Genomic DNA, 16,191 nt, shown 5'->3' with positions numbered 1-16,191 from the left:
ACCCCATCTCTACTAAAAATACAAAAAATGGGTCGGGCACAGTGGCTCATGCCTGTAATCCCAGCACTTTGGGAGGCTGAGGTGGGCAGATCACCTGAGGTCGTCGGGAGTTCAAGACCAGCCTGACCAAGATGGAGAAACTCCGTCTCTACTAAAAATACAAAATTAGCCAGGCATGGTAGTGCATGTCTGTAATCCCAGCTACTTGGGAGGCCGAGGCAGGAGAATTACTTGAAGCTGGGAGGCGGAGGTTGCGGTAAGCCAAGATCGCGCCATTGCACTCCAGCTTGGGCAACAAGAGCAAAACTCCATCTCAAAAACACAAAAGTTGGCCGAGTGCAGTGGCTCATGCCAGTAATCCCAGTACTTTGGGAGGCTGAGGTGGGCAGATTGCGAGGTCAGGAGTTCAAGACCAGCCTGGCCAATGTGTTGAAACCCCATCTCCAATAAAAGTATTAAAAAAAATTAGCCGGGAGTGGTGGCACTTGCCTGTAGTCCCAGCTACTAGGGAGGCTGAGGCAGAAGAAATGCCTGAACCCGGGAGGCAGAGGTAGCAGTGAGCTAAGATCACATGACTTCACTCCAGCCAGGGCAGCAGAGTGAGACTCCATCTCAAAACACACACACACACAGTTAGCCGGGTGCCTGTAATTCCAGCTACTCGGGAGGCTGAGGCAGGAGAATCGCTTGAACCCAGGAGGTGGAGGTTGCAGGGAGCCAAGATCCTGCCATTGCACTCCATCCAGCCTGAGGCACAAGAGTGAAACTCCGTCTCAAAAAAAAAAAAAAAAAAAAAACGGCCAAGTGCGGTGGCTCACGCCTGTAATCCCAACATGTTGGGAGGCTGAGGTAGGCGGATCACGAGATCAAGATCATACTGGCCAACATGGTGAAACTCCGTCTCTACTTAAAAAATTACAAAAAATTAGCTGGGTGTGGTGGCACGCACCTGCAGTCCCAGCTACTAGGGAGACTGAGGCAGGAGAATCGCTTGAACCGAGGAGATGGAGACTGCAGTGAGCCAGGATCACCACCACTGCACTTCAGTCTGGCAACAGAGCAAGACTCCATCGCAAAATAAAAAGAAAGAAAGAAACGTCTTAACTGACTGCTTAAACAATTACGGTACCTGCCCATATAATAGCATATACTATAGGTCTATACACTATATATACACCTTAGATTTACATGCTTCAGATGTATAAAAAGGAAGCTGAAGGATACAATGATTAGCATTTCTATCTGTATAAATACTTGCTCATCATAAATGCATAACTTCTAGAATACACAATTACAGATGAGTTGACATGAGAAAAATACACAAAAGTCTTAAGTTACCTTTATAAAAGACTGGAGGAGGTAATTATTTTCCAGTGTTTGTACAATTTTTTTACTATAAGCATGCTTTATAATTGAGAAGCCATGCTCTAAATCCTGACAATCAACAAGTGGCAACAAAATGGCATTTTATGATTGGGATGAGAAAGTTAAAATGTAATGGAACAGAAAACAAGGGTTTTGGAGTCAAGGCTGCCCTGGGTTCTAAATACAATCATTATTTATATTTAGTCGGACATGTAAGGCATATGGAACATTTTCTGCCCTTTTAACAGATAACCTCGGGCTGGGTGCGGTGGCTCACGCCTGTAATCCCGGCACCTTGGAAGGCGGGTGAATTGCTTGAGGCCAAGAGTCCAAGGACTAACCTGGCCAACATGGCAAAACCCTGTCTCTACTTAAAAAAACACCAGATACCTCTCAAGTGGTTCAACAGCACATATGAAAATGGCTCTACCAAAAAAAAAAAAATCCTTTATCATCAAAAAATAAAGAAAATGGCTCTCATTTGGCAGAAGTGGTGCGACATAGTTCCTTTCCTGACCACTCCAGCTGTCTTCACTGAAACGTCCAGCAACCTAAAAGGCAGATACTTTTTTTTTGGAGACGGAGTTGTTGCCTAGGCTGGAATGCAATGGCGCGATCTCAGCTCACTGCAACCTCCGCCTCCCAGGTTCAAGCGATTCTCCTGGCTCAGCCTCCCCACAGTAGCTGAGATTACAGGCATATGCCAACATGCCCGGCTAATTTTTTTTTTTTTTTAAGTAGAGATGGGGTTTCTCCATGTTGGTCAGGCTGTTCTCAAACTCCAGACCTCTGGTGATCCACCCACCTTGGCTTCCCAAAGTGCTCAGATTACAGGTGTGAGCCACAGCGCCTGGCCTAAGGTAGATCCTTTCAATGATTCTGTTCTTAGCCCTCTCCTTGTCAGCGTGTTCATACTCCAACTTGCAAAGCACGTGACCTCTTCAAACCTCACTCTTTGAGGCCAATTTCATGTCAAATGGATTGCTATATATTGCCAACCGAAATCTAACCAAGACTGCCAGCTCAATAAACCTTTGCTCATTAAACTCCGAGCAGCTAGAATGAGTGAGCCAGCTATTTCATCGATGCACTCTAATACTCCCAACTTCTTGGTTTTCCTGTTAGTATTAAAGCTGGACAAGTTATCTTAAACATGCTTGTTCAAGTACATGGCTGAAGGAAAGTAAAAAACCAATCAGATTTGGACCCACTTCAAACTCATGGCTTAAATAAACCATTTTACCGCAATCCTAGTGCAGTTTACATTCTCAATTGTTTCTGCCTCTAAATCCGTATTTCATGATTAAGGCATTTATTTCTTCCTCTTCACCTCAGATTCGTTAGTCTTTCCTTATCATTTGAATGTGAGCTCTGGAATTGGGATGGCCAGTTGCAGTGGCTCATGCCTATAATCCCAACACTTTGGGAAGCCAAGGCTGGAGGGGTCCTTGAGCGCAGCCTGGGCAACAGTGAAATATCATCTTACAAAAAACTGCCTGGGGCTGGGCGCAGTGGCTCACGCCTGTAATCCCAGCACTAAGGCCAAGGCGGGCAGATCATGAGGTCAAGACACCGAGACCATCCTGGCCAGCACGGTAAAACCCTGTCTCTACTAAAATACAAAGAAATTAGCTGGGCATGGTGGTGCGCACCTGTAGTCCCAGCTACTCAGGAGGCTGAGGCAGGGGAATTGCTTGAACCCGGGAGGTGGTGATTGCAGTAAGCCCAGATCATGTCACTGCACTCCAGCCTGGCGGCAGAGCGAGACTCCATCTCAAAAAAAACTAGCTGGGTGTGATGGCAAGCATCTGCCACCCAACTGCTCAGGAGACTGAGGCTGGAGGATCACTAGAGCCCAAGAGGTTGAGGTTGCAGTGAGATATGATGGTGCCACTGCACTCCATCCAACCTGGGTGACAGAGCAATAATGTGCTTCAAAAATACAAAAATTAAAAAACTGGGGTGAGACGAGGCATGGTGGCTCATACCTATAATCACAGCTCTTTGGGAGGCCAAGGCAGACAGATAACTTGAGGTCAGGAGTTCCAGATCAGCCTGGCCAATAGGGTGAAACACCGTTCTCCACTAAAAACACAAAACTAGCCAGGCATGGCGGTTCATACCTGTAATCCCAGCTACTAGGGAGGCTGAGGCAGGATAATCACTTGAACCTGCGAAGCAGAGGTTGCAGTGGGCTGACATCACACCACTGCACTCCAGGCTGGGTGACAGAGACTCCCTCTCAAAACCAACCAACCAACCAACAACAACAACAACAAAAAAACTGGGGTGAAAATGAATTGCTAAAGGTCAACAGCCCAAACTTGCACTCCAGTCAAACACAAATATTATGTTTTTATTTCTAGATATTGAGCTGTTGTTATGATTTATCACCGTATCCCATTCCTCACTAAGTGGCTTGTGTCATGGTCTTTTGACATGTGAGAGAGAAAAATATGAAAAAATTGAATGACAAATCAACAATTTGTATTTATAAAATACTTTCATTGAAAACATAACATGGGTAGTGTTATCTAAACTAAAAATAAATGTAATTATGAGATTCTGGTGGCAGCCAGCCAGTTGGATGAGGTTTTTAAAAGTTACCAGCTGCCTGAACTTAAGATTTAGAATTGTTTCCCAAAGGAGTTATTCTTTCAAAAATGAAACTTCTAGGCCGGGCGCGGTGGCTTATGCCTGTAATCCCAGCACTTGGGGAGGCCAAGGCAGGCAGATCACTTGAGATCAGGAGTTCAAGACCAGCCTGGCCAACACGGTGAAACCCTGGCTCTACTAAAAATACAAAAATTAGCTGGGCGTGGTGGCACGCGCCTATAGTCCCAGCTACTCGGGAGGCTGAGGCAGGAGAATCACTTGAACCCACAAGGCAACAGTGGCAGTGAGCCGAGATCAAGACACTGCACTCCAGCCTGGGCAACAGACTCCAACTCAAAAAAAAAAAAATTAAGTAAAAAATAAATGTCTATGTCTCAAGACTTATACTTTTTTTTTTTAAATACTCGAAGATTTCCTTCTCCAAATGACCAATATAAATTGCACATCTCCACCCCACCCCCTCCCACCGCTGCCCTGCTCCAGGCAGCATTAGGCAACAACTTCAACAACATTCCCCTTAGCTTGACATTTTGGGGCTTTGTGAGCAAATAAAAAAACAGTAAACAATGCTAACTTGGCCAGGGCAAGGTGACTCAGGCCTGTAATTCCAGCACTTTGGGAGGCTGAGGCAGAAGGATAGCTTGAGGAGTTCCAGACCAGCCTGGGAAACATAACCACATTTCTTAAAAAACATTTTTTTTTTAATTAGCTGGGCACGGTGGTGTCTGACTATAGTCCTAGCTGCTTGGGAGACTTGAGGTGGGAGGAATGCTTGAGCCCAAGAGGCCAAGGCTGCAGTAAGCCATGGCAACACTGGTCTCAAAAAACAAAACAAAACACAAACAAGAATGCTAACTTGCCCCAGATGAAATCTGAATGAGGCATATACTGAAACAAAGGTGCCCAACCACAAATTATCAAGGCTTTCAAAAGCGGACTCCAACCTATAGACTTTTCCGGAAGGTTTAACTTTGCCCTGTAAATAGTCTCCATCTCGGGACCTTCCAAATGATTAGGGAGAAGTATCAATGTTTTGATATTTTCATTTGCTCAAGACACATGTAATAACTTACAGTGAGGCACTACATGGCCATATTCTACATCTTTTGTAGTAAAACAACCATACAATGCCTTACATTAGAAATGAGGAAGAACTAAAGATTAAAAAAGCAATGTTGGTGGAGTTCCAGTTCCATCGGCTCCCATCCGGGCCATCCTGCTGCCTTAGCCGCTGCTCCTCCCCAGGATGCGGGCAGGGGGCCTTTCTCCCACTCCCCCCACACCCATTTCTGAGTAGCAACAGGGGTTGGAGGCTTATTTTATGGGGTAGGGGGCCGCTGGTTGGCGAAGACTGTCAGAGGAAGAGTGGGAGGATGAAGCCAGTGCGTGGCGGAGACCTGCCAGATGTTGATGCCTAAGAACCAGATTGCCATTTATGAACTTTTTTAAGGAGAGAGTCATGGTGGCCAAGAAGGATGTCCACATGCCTAAGCACCCGGAGCTGGCAGACAAGAATGTGCCCAACCTTCATGTCATGAAGGCCATGCAGTCTCTCAAGTCCAAGGCTACGTGAAGGAACAGTTTGCCTGGAGACATTTCTACTGGTACCTTACCAATGAGGGTATCTCCGTGGTTACCTTCATCTGCCCCCGGAGATTGTGCCTGCCACCCTATGCCATAGCTGTCCAGAGACTGGCAGGCCTCGGCCTAAAGGTCTGGAGGGTGAGCAACCTGCAAGACTCACAAGAGGGGAAGCTGAGAGAGATACCTACAGAAGGAGTGCTGTGCCACCTGGTGCCGACAAGAAAGCCAAGGCTGGGGCTGGGTCAGCAACCGAACTCTCAGTTTAGAGGCAGATTTGGTCGTGGACCACGTGGTCGGCCACCTCAGTAACAGTGGAGAGGATTCTTTTGCATTGAACAAACTTACAGACCAAAAAAAAAAAAAAAAAAAAGCAATGTTTTGCACATATATTTCATGTGTTAGTTTAGGAATCATTTTTGGTACCTTCATCAAATCCATAGAAAACACGATACTAAATGAGAATCTAAATACTGTATTATGAAGTACTACAGTCCAACAAGGGGAAAGTTGCATGGACAAAACTAAGCAATTATACTAGGCTAACCAAATCAAATTTCTTTCTCTTTTTTTTTGGAGACGGAGTTTCACTTTCACTCAGGCTGGAGTGAAGTGGCTAGATCTCAGCTCACGGCAACCTCCAACCACCAGGAACAGCGCTTCTCCTGCCTCAGCCTCCCAAGTGGCTGGGATTATAGGCGCCTGCCACCACGCCTGGCTAATTTTTTTAAGTAGAAACAGGATTTCACCACGTTGACCAGGCTGGTCTCTAACTCCTGACCACAAGTGATCCGCCTGCCTCAACCTCCTAGAGTATGGTGATTACAGGCATGAGCCATCGTGTTCAGTCAAAACAAATTTCAACGATCTTGGTCTCAGAACCTTAAGGGGTCTACAGCTGCATTCTCTTCAGGTACCCAATGAATCCTTAATAAAACAGGATGAAAAAAATTAGTGTGGACATATAAAATCAAATTCAACACTACTGGATTATTTAGTGAAAATATACTTCCAACCCAGTTTTCTTCAGTAACTTTAATTAGAAATCTTTCTCGAAAAGATGGAAAACCAGAAGGCAACAATCTGGCAATACAAAAATATACAACTATAAGAGATTACCACCAACTAGATATGACAACTAAATCTCATTCAGAACTCTGAAAACATACTTGGACAATATGCTAAACTAGTGGTTCTCACATCACCACGAGTATTTATCATGTAGAACTCCTCAAAATTACACAGGGTTAGGTCACCCTGAAAAACTAAGTCAATGAGCCAGGAGTCTGGCTCTATCTATTCTGAAATACCTCTTCAATCCAACAAAATTCCTAATTAAGCAGCACTGTACTAAAATCTATAGTAATAACCTGGATTTCCCACTCACATACGTGTTTGAGTGAGAGCGACTGACTGCAGTCTAACAGGGTGGGGGTGTCGTGGACATTGACAGATCACATGTTTGTAAGGATCTCTAAGATACTCATATGGTAGATACAGGGTACCTGTGCTTGGTCAACTACAACTTCCTGATTTTCAACTTTCTGCGAAAGACGTGGGAGGTCAGAAGCAACCCACAATAAACTGTGAACCAGATCAAGCTAAATATTCCTTAAAAAAGAAGAAAAATTGAAATGTAAATCTTGCCATGCTGGGCCGACTGGCCTCAAACTCCTGGCTTCAAGAGATCCTCGTGCCCGCCCTAGCCTCCCAAAGTGCTAGGAATTACAAGCATGAGCCACCACGTCCAGTCAGTATCTTTGAAAACGTAACCAACTATAATCCTTAATGTTTCTTTACATTGCCATCAAGTATTAATAATAGTGATTTCTAGTGAACACCTTAATCCTTAAACCACAGGTCTGAGTTGTTTTGTGATTTCTTTCAGTTTTACACTCAACCCAGAATATGGACAAGACTGGTTAGTGTGACCTATTATTTTTGAAATTACAGGAACTTTAAAAACTTCCAAAGAGCCACAATCTAAATGTGCAATTCAAAGCTTTAACAATTTCCATGTTCTAAAGTTTTTAAGTCTTGAGGTTGTGCTAGGGCTTCTAGTTAAAGTAACTGCAAACTGGGACTGTAAGTCACTTAAGTCAGGGTAACTCCCTGGTAGTCACTTTTATTTCAGGTTCTGTATTATTCCTCTTAGCCATATTATACCCATAACTAACTGTCCTTTTTACAGAAACCCTTCCAATTTAAGAGCCTGCATATTTTGGGCATATAGTTCCAAAAAATGCCCATGTAAGTTGTCCATTTATAAGAGCAACGTAATTGACATATTGCGTGGCTTCCGTAACTTCTTAGCTATCTTGCGTTGTTCCTAACAGGAACAGTTTTTAGGCTATGTGGGAATACTGAAAGATAAAATGCCCAATGCCAGAGTTCGCAGTATATCAACAGGCAGTCTGAAAAGTGTCTTTCTTGAACATGCTTTCACTCAGGCTGGAGTGAAGTGGCTAGATCTCAGCTCTTAAAGTTAACATGCTTAACTTCAAGGCTGAATCTTCCTGACACCAATTCAACCCGCGAGATTTGTGTAAAAGGTGGAAATCATTTAATAATTTGTTTAGGCCATATATCTTAATATATTCATATAGCTTGAACTCTTAATGCAATGACTTATCTTTCATATTTAAGACAGTCAATACAGCATAATCCAAAACTATCTTGAAAGAGCATATGTAAGGAAACTAAGCCACAAGACTGTTGCATTATGATTTAATCTAATTGCACAAAAATTTGAAATTACAACTCCTCCCATTTTCTAAGAGGAAGGTTATGCATGCCTCCATATTCAATTCTGCACTGTTACATTTGAACCGTATTGTGAACTTTACATCATGATGGATCAGCTTAGAATTCCCATGCAACACCTCAAATTAAAAAATGGAAGCAATTTTTAGACCTGTGGAAAGTTTTCATGCTAAAGATAAAAACCATTGTTAATGGGCAATTTACTTTGTGTTTAAGTACCAGGTTGCTGCTATACTTTAAAATGTTGGTCACTAAATAACATGGACCCTGAACTGGCTTCTACTCCTTTAAAAAAAAAAAAAAAGTGTTAACTATCACTTAGGTGACATCTATATTCCCTTCACTTCAGAAGACTAATCCATAGTGCCTCTCAGCTGTGTTTCTTATAAAATAAGAATCATGTAACCAACTGCTTCCCATGGGATAAGAACAATGGTTAACAGTGGGTTCAACTGACTATTACACCATTATGCTAATATTTTATTAATTCAAAAGCACTTTACAAGAAAATATAAGTATGGCTTCCAATAGGAATGTTATATACCTGGACTTGGTACCAAGCTCACAGATTTGAGTTTGCAAGGAAAAACAGGCTTTCAAGTTAAACAACAATTTGTAACCAAAACTTTAATCCCAAGGATTCTCACAAAACATATTACAAATGACAGCATGAAAAAAAATCTCGCACAGTAACTCAAAGTTCGGCTCTACAATGTACCCTTAAACTGGCAGGACATTTTTTGAAATCTCAAATTTGCACATAAAGAATGTCACGAACAGCCATGTATCCATATACAGCAATCAAATAAGGAACTTATGACCTAAAGCAAAGGTAAACTTTCTTGAATAACAGATTCTATACCAACCAGGCAACCTCTGCCCAGGATGAAAGTTGGATTTTCAAAACCTCTAATTTAATAGTTCAGCGTTTCTTTTACCTGATGGCTTGTGTTTCACAGCAGTTTTAAAGACTGCTTATTCAACTACAGCTGCATCCTATATCCCAGCTATGGAAAAAAAGTTAATCTTAGTTTTTTTGCCAGTTGTTTCTGTATTAAAAAAAAAAAAAAATCAGACTTCTGCTGGGCAGGTTTAGAGGTTTATTATCAGTCTATGCATAACTAAAGTTCAAAGCAAATTCAATTTTGCTTAAGGGAACATTGTAAAGTAACAATTCTTGGTATTACATGCCCATATGATCCATTTCAAACCATGAAGAGAATCACCACCCTTTGTGTCAACTGTTCAAGAGACAAACCAGATTTGAACACTAAAAACATCCTTAAAATGCACAAGCTTATAAGTCTCAAACAAAACTTGAATGAATTTCCTGTACATACTCCCGTCAAATGAAGTAATTTCCTGTACACCACTTCTCTTGCAAACTGTCTTCTACTTCCTTTCATTTGACCTAGATCGGCTAAAAAAACAGAAAACAAAACATTACATTTGTAACTTGGTGACACTTAGTGACGTATCAAAAGACTTTTAAAGTAAAAAATTTATGGCTTACAAAAAAGGTCTTAGCATACTATGTATACAAACTCTTAAATATAAGTTATCTTAAGATCTTACCTACGAGACCTAGAGAAGGATCGGGACGGCTTGTGATTTCTCTCCCGAGACAGCGATCTCTCTCTTCTCCTATCTCTAGAAAGGGACCTAAACGAGAGAAAACACATTAGGACCAATGAGGTATGGTAAAATTATACATAAATATTCTCTTTATCTGGCATGGTGGCTCACGCCAATAATTCCAATGTTTTGGGAGGCAGAGGCAGGAAGCTCACTTGAAGCCAAGAATTTGAGAACAGAGTGGACAACAAAGTGAGATCCCATCTCCACAAAAAATAAATTAGCCAGGTGTGACAGTATGTGCCTGTAGTCTGAGCTACTCAGGAGACTGAAGAGGTAGGATCACTCCAAGGACAGGAGTTAAAGGACACAGTGAGCTATAATCACACCACTGCACTCCAGCCTGGGTGACAGACCCTCTTTTTTAAAAAAACTAAATACTTTCTAAAAAGTCTTTGAAAACTCAAAGAAAAGTGACTCATCCTTACAATCTGATTCACTATTAAAGCCAAGGTTTATTCCCATTAACCAAGCCATCTGGAAAAGTTTAAGAACAGCAGAAACACTGCCATTTCTAAGAATGTAGCCAAAAAAGGTAGTCGTTTACCTGCTTCGGCTGCGAGAGAAGCTTCTCCTTCTTGGAGATCTAAAAGCAGAAACGGGAAAATTAGGCTCATCATCAATTAGTATTTATGGCGTGAGGCATTTCCCAACTTTTCAATCTCACTGTTGGGCCCAGTGAATGTGCCGAAGAACTGGCACCCATCGTCCAAAAAAAAAAAAAGAAAAGAAAAAAAAGGCACAGAAGGATTAAGGAACAAAAAGCTCAAGTGAAAAGCAGGTATTCCAACCATGGATTCACTTTAACAAAGAATGCTTCACAGCAGATCTGTCCAATGCAAAACTTCATGTCAAACTAACCTCACTACCCAAACACCACACCAAAATATAGTCCCACAAGTAGTTCCAAAAACAGTACCATAAACCAGTATTTGGAACCCATGCAAACCTGTAAGTCCATGACAAGACTTAGGTACCAGGTGGATAGTGTAATCTTGTGAAAACGCGGTAGGTGTAAATATTGATGCCATTAAGTGGTACATTAGAACTGCATTTGTGATCGTCACATTTAAGAGTGTGTTTAGGCTTACCAAAATTACCTTAGCTTGGCCCACACTTCAACCCCAAAATTTTAAATTTTGAAACTGTTAGTAAAACCATTTAAAGGTGATAGGATTCAACAAATTTTTGCCAGAAAAGAAAGCTAATCTGTTAGAGATATTAAAATTTTTTAGTTTGGCATCTCGCACATGCAAATAAGTTTCACTTGAAGGTCTAGTTACATTACGAGTTCCCTATCACCCTTAAAAGTTTTTCAAGCAATATATATGTACGTTACCATTCAATTATGCACAGCCAGCCTTTGATCCAGAAAAAAGAATTACTTTAAGCCGCTTACTCCTTATTTTAACCAGCAGTAAACTGTATAAGCAGGAAAAACTTACTAGTTTTGGGTTTCAACAAGCTAGAAATGGTGAGGTGAGGCTGCCGGACTGACGGCCAGGAAGAATTTGCTGAAAAGGTTTTGCCAGATGTTGCGTTGGATTTAGTTGGTTGGCGAAGGGGGTGTTGTGGATTTTTCCTGCTTTTTTGTTAGCCGAAGGCTGCTGCTGTAGTTGTTGTGAAGACATTTGGTAAATAAACAGCTGAGCTGATTGGCCAGGAATGTGTGGGCGGTCGAGGTGGCTGCTGCCGATTTGGTTAAGGTTGGAGAGAAGGCTGAGAGAAAACAGCATGCTCGGGAACCAAAGGGCGGTGCAACCTGACGACTGGCCAGCCTGGGTCATGTGAAACGACACCAGCCAAGCTGAATGGGGCGCGCTGGTCACATGACGCTGAAAGGGCTAGTTGACTGGCTAATGCAGATTCAGAGGGTGGTGAGAAGAGACATGATGGTGACTCTGTAACGGGGTTCATTTTTATTAATAGATGGACCAAAAAGCACAAAAAAAAATGAAAACAAGCCATCAGTACAACCATCTATTAGCTAACAAATACTCTTTATTATGATGGGCAACAGTGTGCTGTTGTTTTTCAAAATAGCAAAAGGGGCAAGATTTTGAACTCCTGTCTCCTAGAAGGACTCCACTCACCTGTAAGAGGTAAATTTAGTCCTATAGAAACTATTTTGGAGGTCTGAGGAGATGTGGAGTTAGCAACCAGACAATACTGCCTGGTCCAAGAATGATGCCATTTTCAATTATAAAAAAACTGAATTTTCTCCTATTTGGGATTGAAGAACAGATGACTGGGATTACTTCTTTTTTAGCCCCCTTTATTGGTCAGTGACTTAAGTTAGTTTCAGAATGATTTCTACTTTACCAGTTGTAACATTAAAACAGCTGCCTGTTTGATAAATATTACAATTGTGCTAGTAGTAGAAAACACAAATTTGTGAAGAGCTAGAGTTGAATGTAATGTTTGTCATTATGGAGCCAAGAAATGGAAAAAGGCCTAAATTGAAGTATAAGGGAAGATTTGGAAAGATGCAACTAGAAAGATGAACTAGAAGACAGATCCAAGATAGAAGTTACTGACTACCAACATGAACAGTGACCTAAAGACAAAAGCCAACACTCAGCACAACTCACATACCCCAAACTACACCCAACAAATGTTTCATAGAAACCTCCGATTCTTCCAAAGTTTAAAACCCACCAACAAACTTTTAAGAGAAATACCTGCTCCTACTAGCTACTCCATTACACCAATACCTCTAAACAAGCTTTCTCTCAAGTACCTGCGACGAGGTGGAGGACTCCTCCTACGATAATCATCTCGAGGGCGACGACCCCAAGAAGGAGGTGGGCCACGATTTCTACTTCTTTTTTCACCATTCGACAGTTCCACTCTTACACGGCAGCCACATAGTGTTCTGAGGAAGCAAAGATATTAAACTTAAAACAGCCTAAGTTTCTGACATGTATATTAAAGCCAAAAGTACTCCCAGTTGGCTATTCTGCAAAGAACACATCTGAGTGTGTGTGAAATTTAATACCAAATTTCTAGCTCCCTTATTTTTACTAACATCAAGTGAGCTTTGGCCGGGCACAGTGGTACACGCCTGTAATCCCAACACTTTGTGAGGCCAAGGTAGGCGGATCACTAGGTCAAGAGTTCGATACCATCCTGGCCAACATGGTGAAACCCTGGCTCTACTAAAAATACAAATAATAGCCAGGTGTGGTGGCGCATGCCTGTAATCCCAGCTACTCAGGAGGCTGAGGCAGGAGAATCACTCAAACCCAGTAAGCAGAGGTTGCAGTGAGCCAAGATCATGCCACTGCACTCCAGCCTGGGGGACAGAGCAAGACTATGTCTTGAAAATCAAAATAAGTTTGTTTCCCAGTTTCAAATTAAAATTTCAATTAATTTCAAATTAAACAATTCAATAGGATCTTCTAAAGTACCAATTCACAAGGAAGCCAACTTCTATTTTATCGCCTAATTGTTAGAGCCAGTCTGACTACTGAGCTCAGTATTAATTTGTTAACAGTTGCAATTTAAGTGTGAAGATCCATTTATCCTTGAAAAACAAGTTCTTCTGTATCTTCATTATGACTTCTTCCTTTGAGGTCCCAGCATTTATTTCAGTTATTTGTCAGGCTATATCGGTCTCCCCCCCGCCCAACTCCAGGTAAAAAAATGGGCTCAAGACAAGACAACCATTTTGGCCATTTTACAGTACCCTCTCCCCTCAATAGTCAGCACAGAACAAATTACAGCTGTGGCCAGGTGAGGTGGCTCACTCCTGTAATACCAGCACTCAGACAGACTAAGGTAGGAGGATGGCTTGAGCCCAGGAGCTTGAAGTCAGCCTGGGCAACACAGACCGCCATCTGTATTATTTTTTAAATAATATACATTAAAAAAAAAAAGAAATTATAGCTCAGAGTAGTAGAAAAGACCATTACTTCTCACCCTTCATACAACCAGTCATTAAATTTAGATAAGCTATCATATTTGGACAGTGATTGGGAAGAGGTGAGCCCTGGAAAACTCTACTACGACCTGTTTGAATTGACCAAACTTTCATGCAGCTTTACAGTGAACACTCAGACCCTTTTTCCCATTATATTTCCAAAGATGAGGAAAGGGGGAAGGGGGCATAGAGGTCAATACTCCGGCCTTACTTAGCCAGGTAACAGGACACTATTAACACAAAGGGAAATAGTAACTGATTCACTTTCTGGAATAAGTATTTCAAACACATAAAAGTAAAGATACAACAAACCCGTGTAACCATTTTGTGAACAAATTTTTAAACAAGTATCAGTTCACAACTACTCTTAAAAATATTTGATCCTGGCTGGGCACAGTGGCTCACACCTCTAATTCCAGCACTTTGGGAGAGAGACTGAGGCAGGCAGACCACCTGAGGTCGGGAGTTCGAGACCTGCCTGGTCAACATGGTGAAACCCCATCTTTGCTAGAAACACAAAAATCTGCCCCGCATAATGGCACACGCCTGTAGTCCCAGTTACTCAGGAGGCTGAGGCAGGAGAATCACCTGAACCCGGGAGGCGGAGGCTGCGGTGAGCCGAGATCGTACCACTGCACTCCAGCCCAGGTGACAGAGCAAGACTCATCTCCAAAAAAAAAAAATCCCAATTTTATCTAAAGATACAATTGGCCAGTGATTGGAAAAGCCAGATCTAAGAGCCACATATCCTGTAGATTTTAAATATGAAAAACACAAGCAATACATTTGTATCAATTTAAATTACCTTCCATCTAGCTCTCGGACCGCATCAGCTGCATCTCGGGGATCTTCAAATTCAACAAAAGCAAAGCCGGGTGGGTTTCTAGCAACCCACACACTTCGGAGTGGTCCATAGTAGCCAAAAGCCCGTTCCAATTCGGTCTTGTTACCATTGTTTCCAAGATTGCCTACATAAACCTTACAGTCCAATGGACAGGAATCACGATGCATTTCTGTAATGAAAAATACCAAAAATATTCATTTATCTAAACATCTACAGTTAAAACCACAGATCCTTAGAAAGAATTCCATTAGGGTGCACAAAAGAGTTTAAGGTAGCATGTAAAGAGAAAAAAAACTTAATTCCAAAATGCTAGAAACCAAACAAGAAATGTTACTGCTAAGCCCCCGTTCCCTCATAACTTTTACTCTCCTAACCCTCAGGAAGCCAGCAATTAGTGAAGAAAAAAACAGCTTCCTTGGAACGTGAGAACACTGGAGGAGCATTTACCATCATCTGGGCAGTGAGTTAAAGACTTAACCTGTTACTTGATTTAATCCCCAAAATAAAGCATTTCTATCAAAGTATAAAAGAGTTCTGTTGGGGACTCAAAACCAAATACAACAATGATGAAGAAAGCTAGTCCTTAAGGTTACACTACCAGGAAAGGGATTCAAAGTGCCTACATAAGCCAAAATTTATCAGCTTTAATAAAAGTTAAGGCCAACTTTTCATTAAAAAAAAAAAAATGCCCATGGACCGGGCTCACGCCTGTAATCCCAGCACTTTTGGGAAGCCGAGGCAGGCGGATCACGAGGTCAGGAGTTCAAGACCAGCCTAGCCAATATGGTGAAACTCCGTCTCAACTAAAAACACAGAAATTAGCCGGGCATGGTGGCGCACACCTGAAGTCCCAGCTACTCGAGAGGCTGAGGCAGAACAATCGCTTGAACCCAGGAAGTGGAGGTGGCAGTGAACCAGATCGTGCCACTGCACTCCAGTCTGGGCGACAGAGCGAGATTCCATCGTCAAAAAAGTAAAAATAAATAAATGCATGCCTATTTTGGTCATTTGGAATCATAGGAACAAGGCTACTATCACATGTCATTAAATAGACCAAAGTCTTATGCAGTAAAAATTTCTCAAGCAACGAGACCAACTTTCCAGTTTTGTTTTTTTTTTTAATGTAAGCTCATAGCAGCACTTATTCACAGTAGCCAAAAGGTGTTAACCCAAATGTCCATCAACAGAAACGGATAAGCAAAATGTGGTATAGATATAAAATGAGTATTGTTCAGAATGATGTACTGACAAATGCTCCAACGTTGGAAAATCTTGAAAACATTACGCTAAAAAAGCCAGACATAAAAATACACGATTTCATAAATACTAAATATCTAAAATAGCTAAGTTCAGAGAGAGAGATTAGTGGTGGCTAGTGACCGGAGGAAGTGGGACAGGGAAACTGGGAGTAAGGGCTCAATGGGTAGGAGTCTCCTGGGGGCGGGGGGGGGGGGGGGGGGGGGGG

General features: G+C 42.0%; 1 protein-coding gene across 1 annotated transcript in view; it reads right to left on the bottom strand.

The window, feature by feature from the left end:
- Positions 1-8,275: 8,275 nt before the first annotated feature.
- SRSF3 (serine and arginine rich splicing factor 3) overlaps positions 8,276-16,191 on the bottom strand; it is a 12,326-nt gene continuing 4,410 nt past the window's right edge. Inside the window, exons 2-6 of the mRNA XM_017870105.1 lie at positions 14,688-14,895; positions 12,701-12,835; positions 10,508-10,546; positions 9,901-9,987; positions 8,276-9,745 (exon numbers count right to left, since the gene is read on the bottom strand). Coding sequence (XP_017725594.1) covers positions 9,718-9,745; positions 9,901-9,987; positions 10,508-10,546; positions 12,701-12,835; positions 14,688-14,893 — 495 coding nt within the window. The 5' untranslated portion in view covers positions 14,894-14,895 and the 3' untranslated portion in view covers positions 8,276-9,717. The remainder of the gene's footprint in view (positions 9,746-9,900; positions 9,988-10,507; positions 10,547-12,700; positions 12,836-14,687; positions 14,896-16,191) is intronic.

The sequence above is a fragment of the Rhinopithecus bieti genome, unplaced genomic scaffold (genome assembly GCF_001698545.2).
Source record: "Rhinopithecus bieti isolate Rb0 unplaced genomic scaffold, ASM169854v2 scaffold_4553, whole genome shotgun sequence".
Classification (NCBI taxonomy): Eukaryota; Metazoa; Chordata; class Mammalia; order Primates; family Cercopithecidae; genus Rhinopithecus; species Rhinopithecus bieti.
Note: the sequence above shows the minus strand (reverse complement) of the source record. Positions and strands in the feature narration are given on the sequence as shown.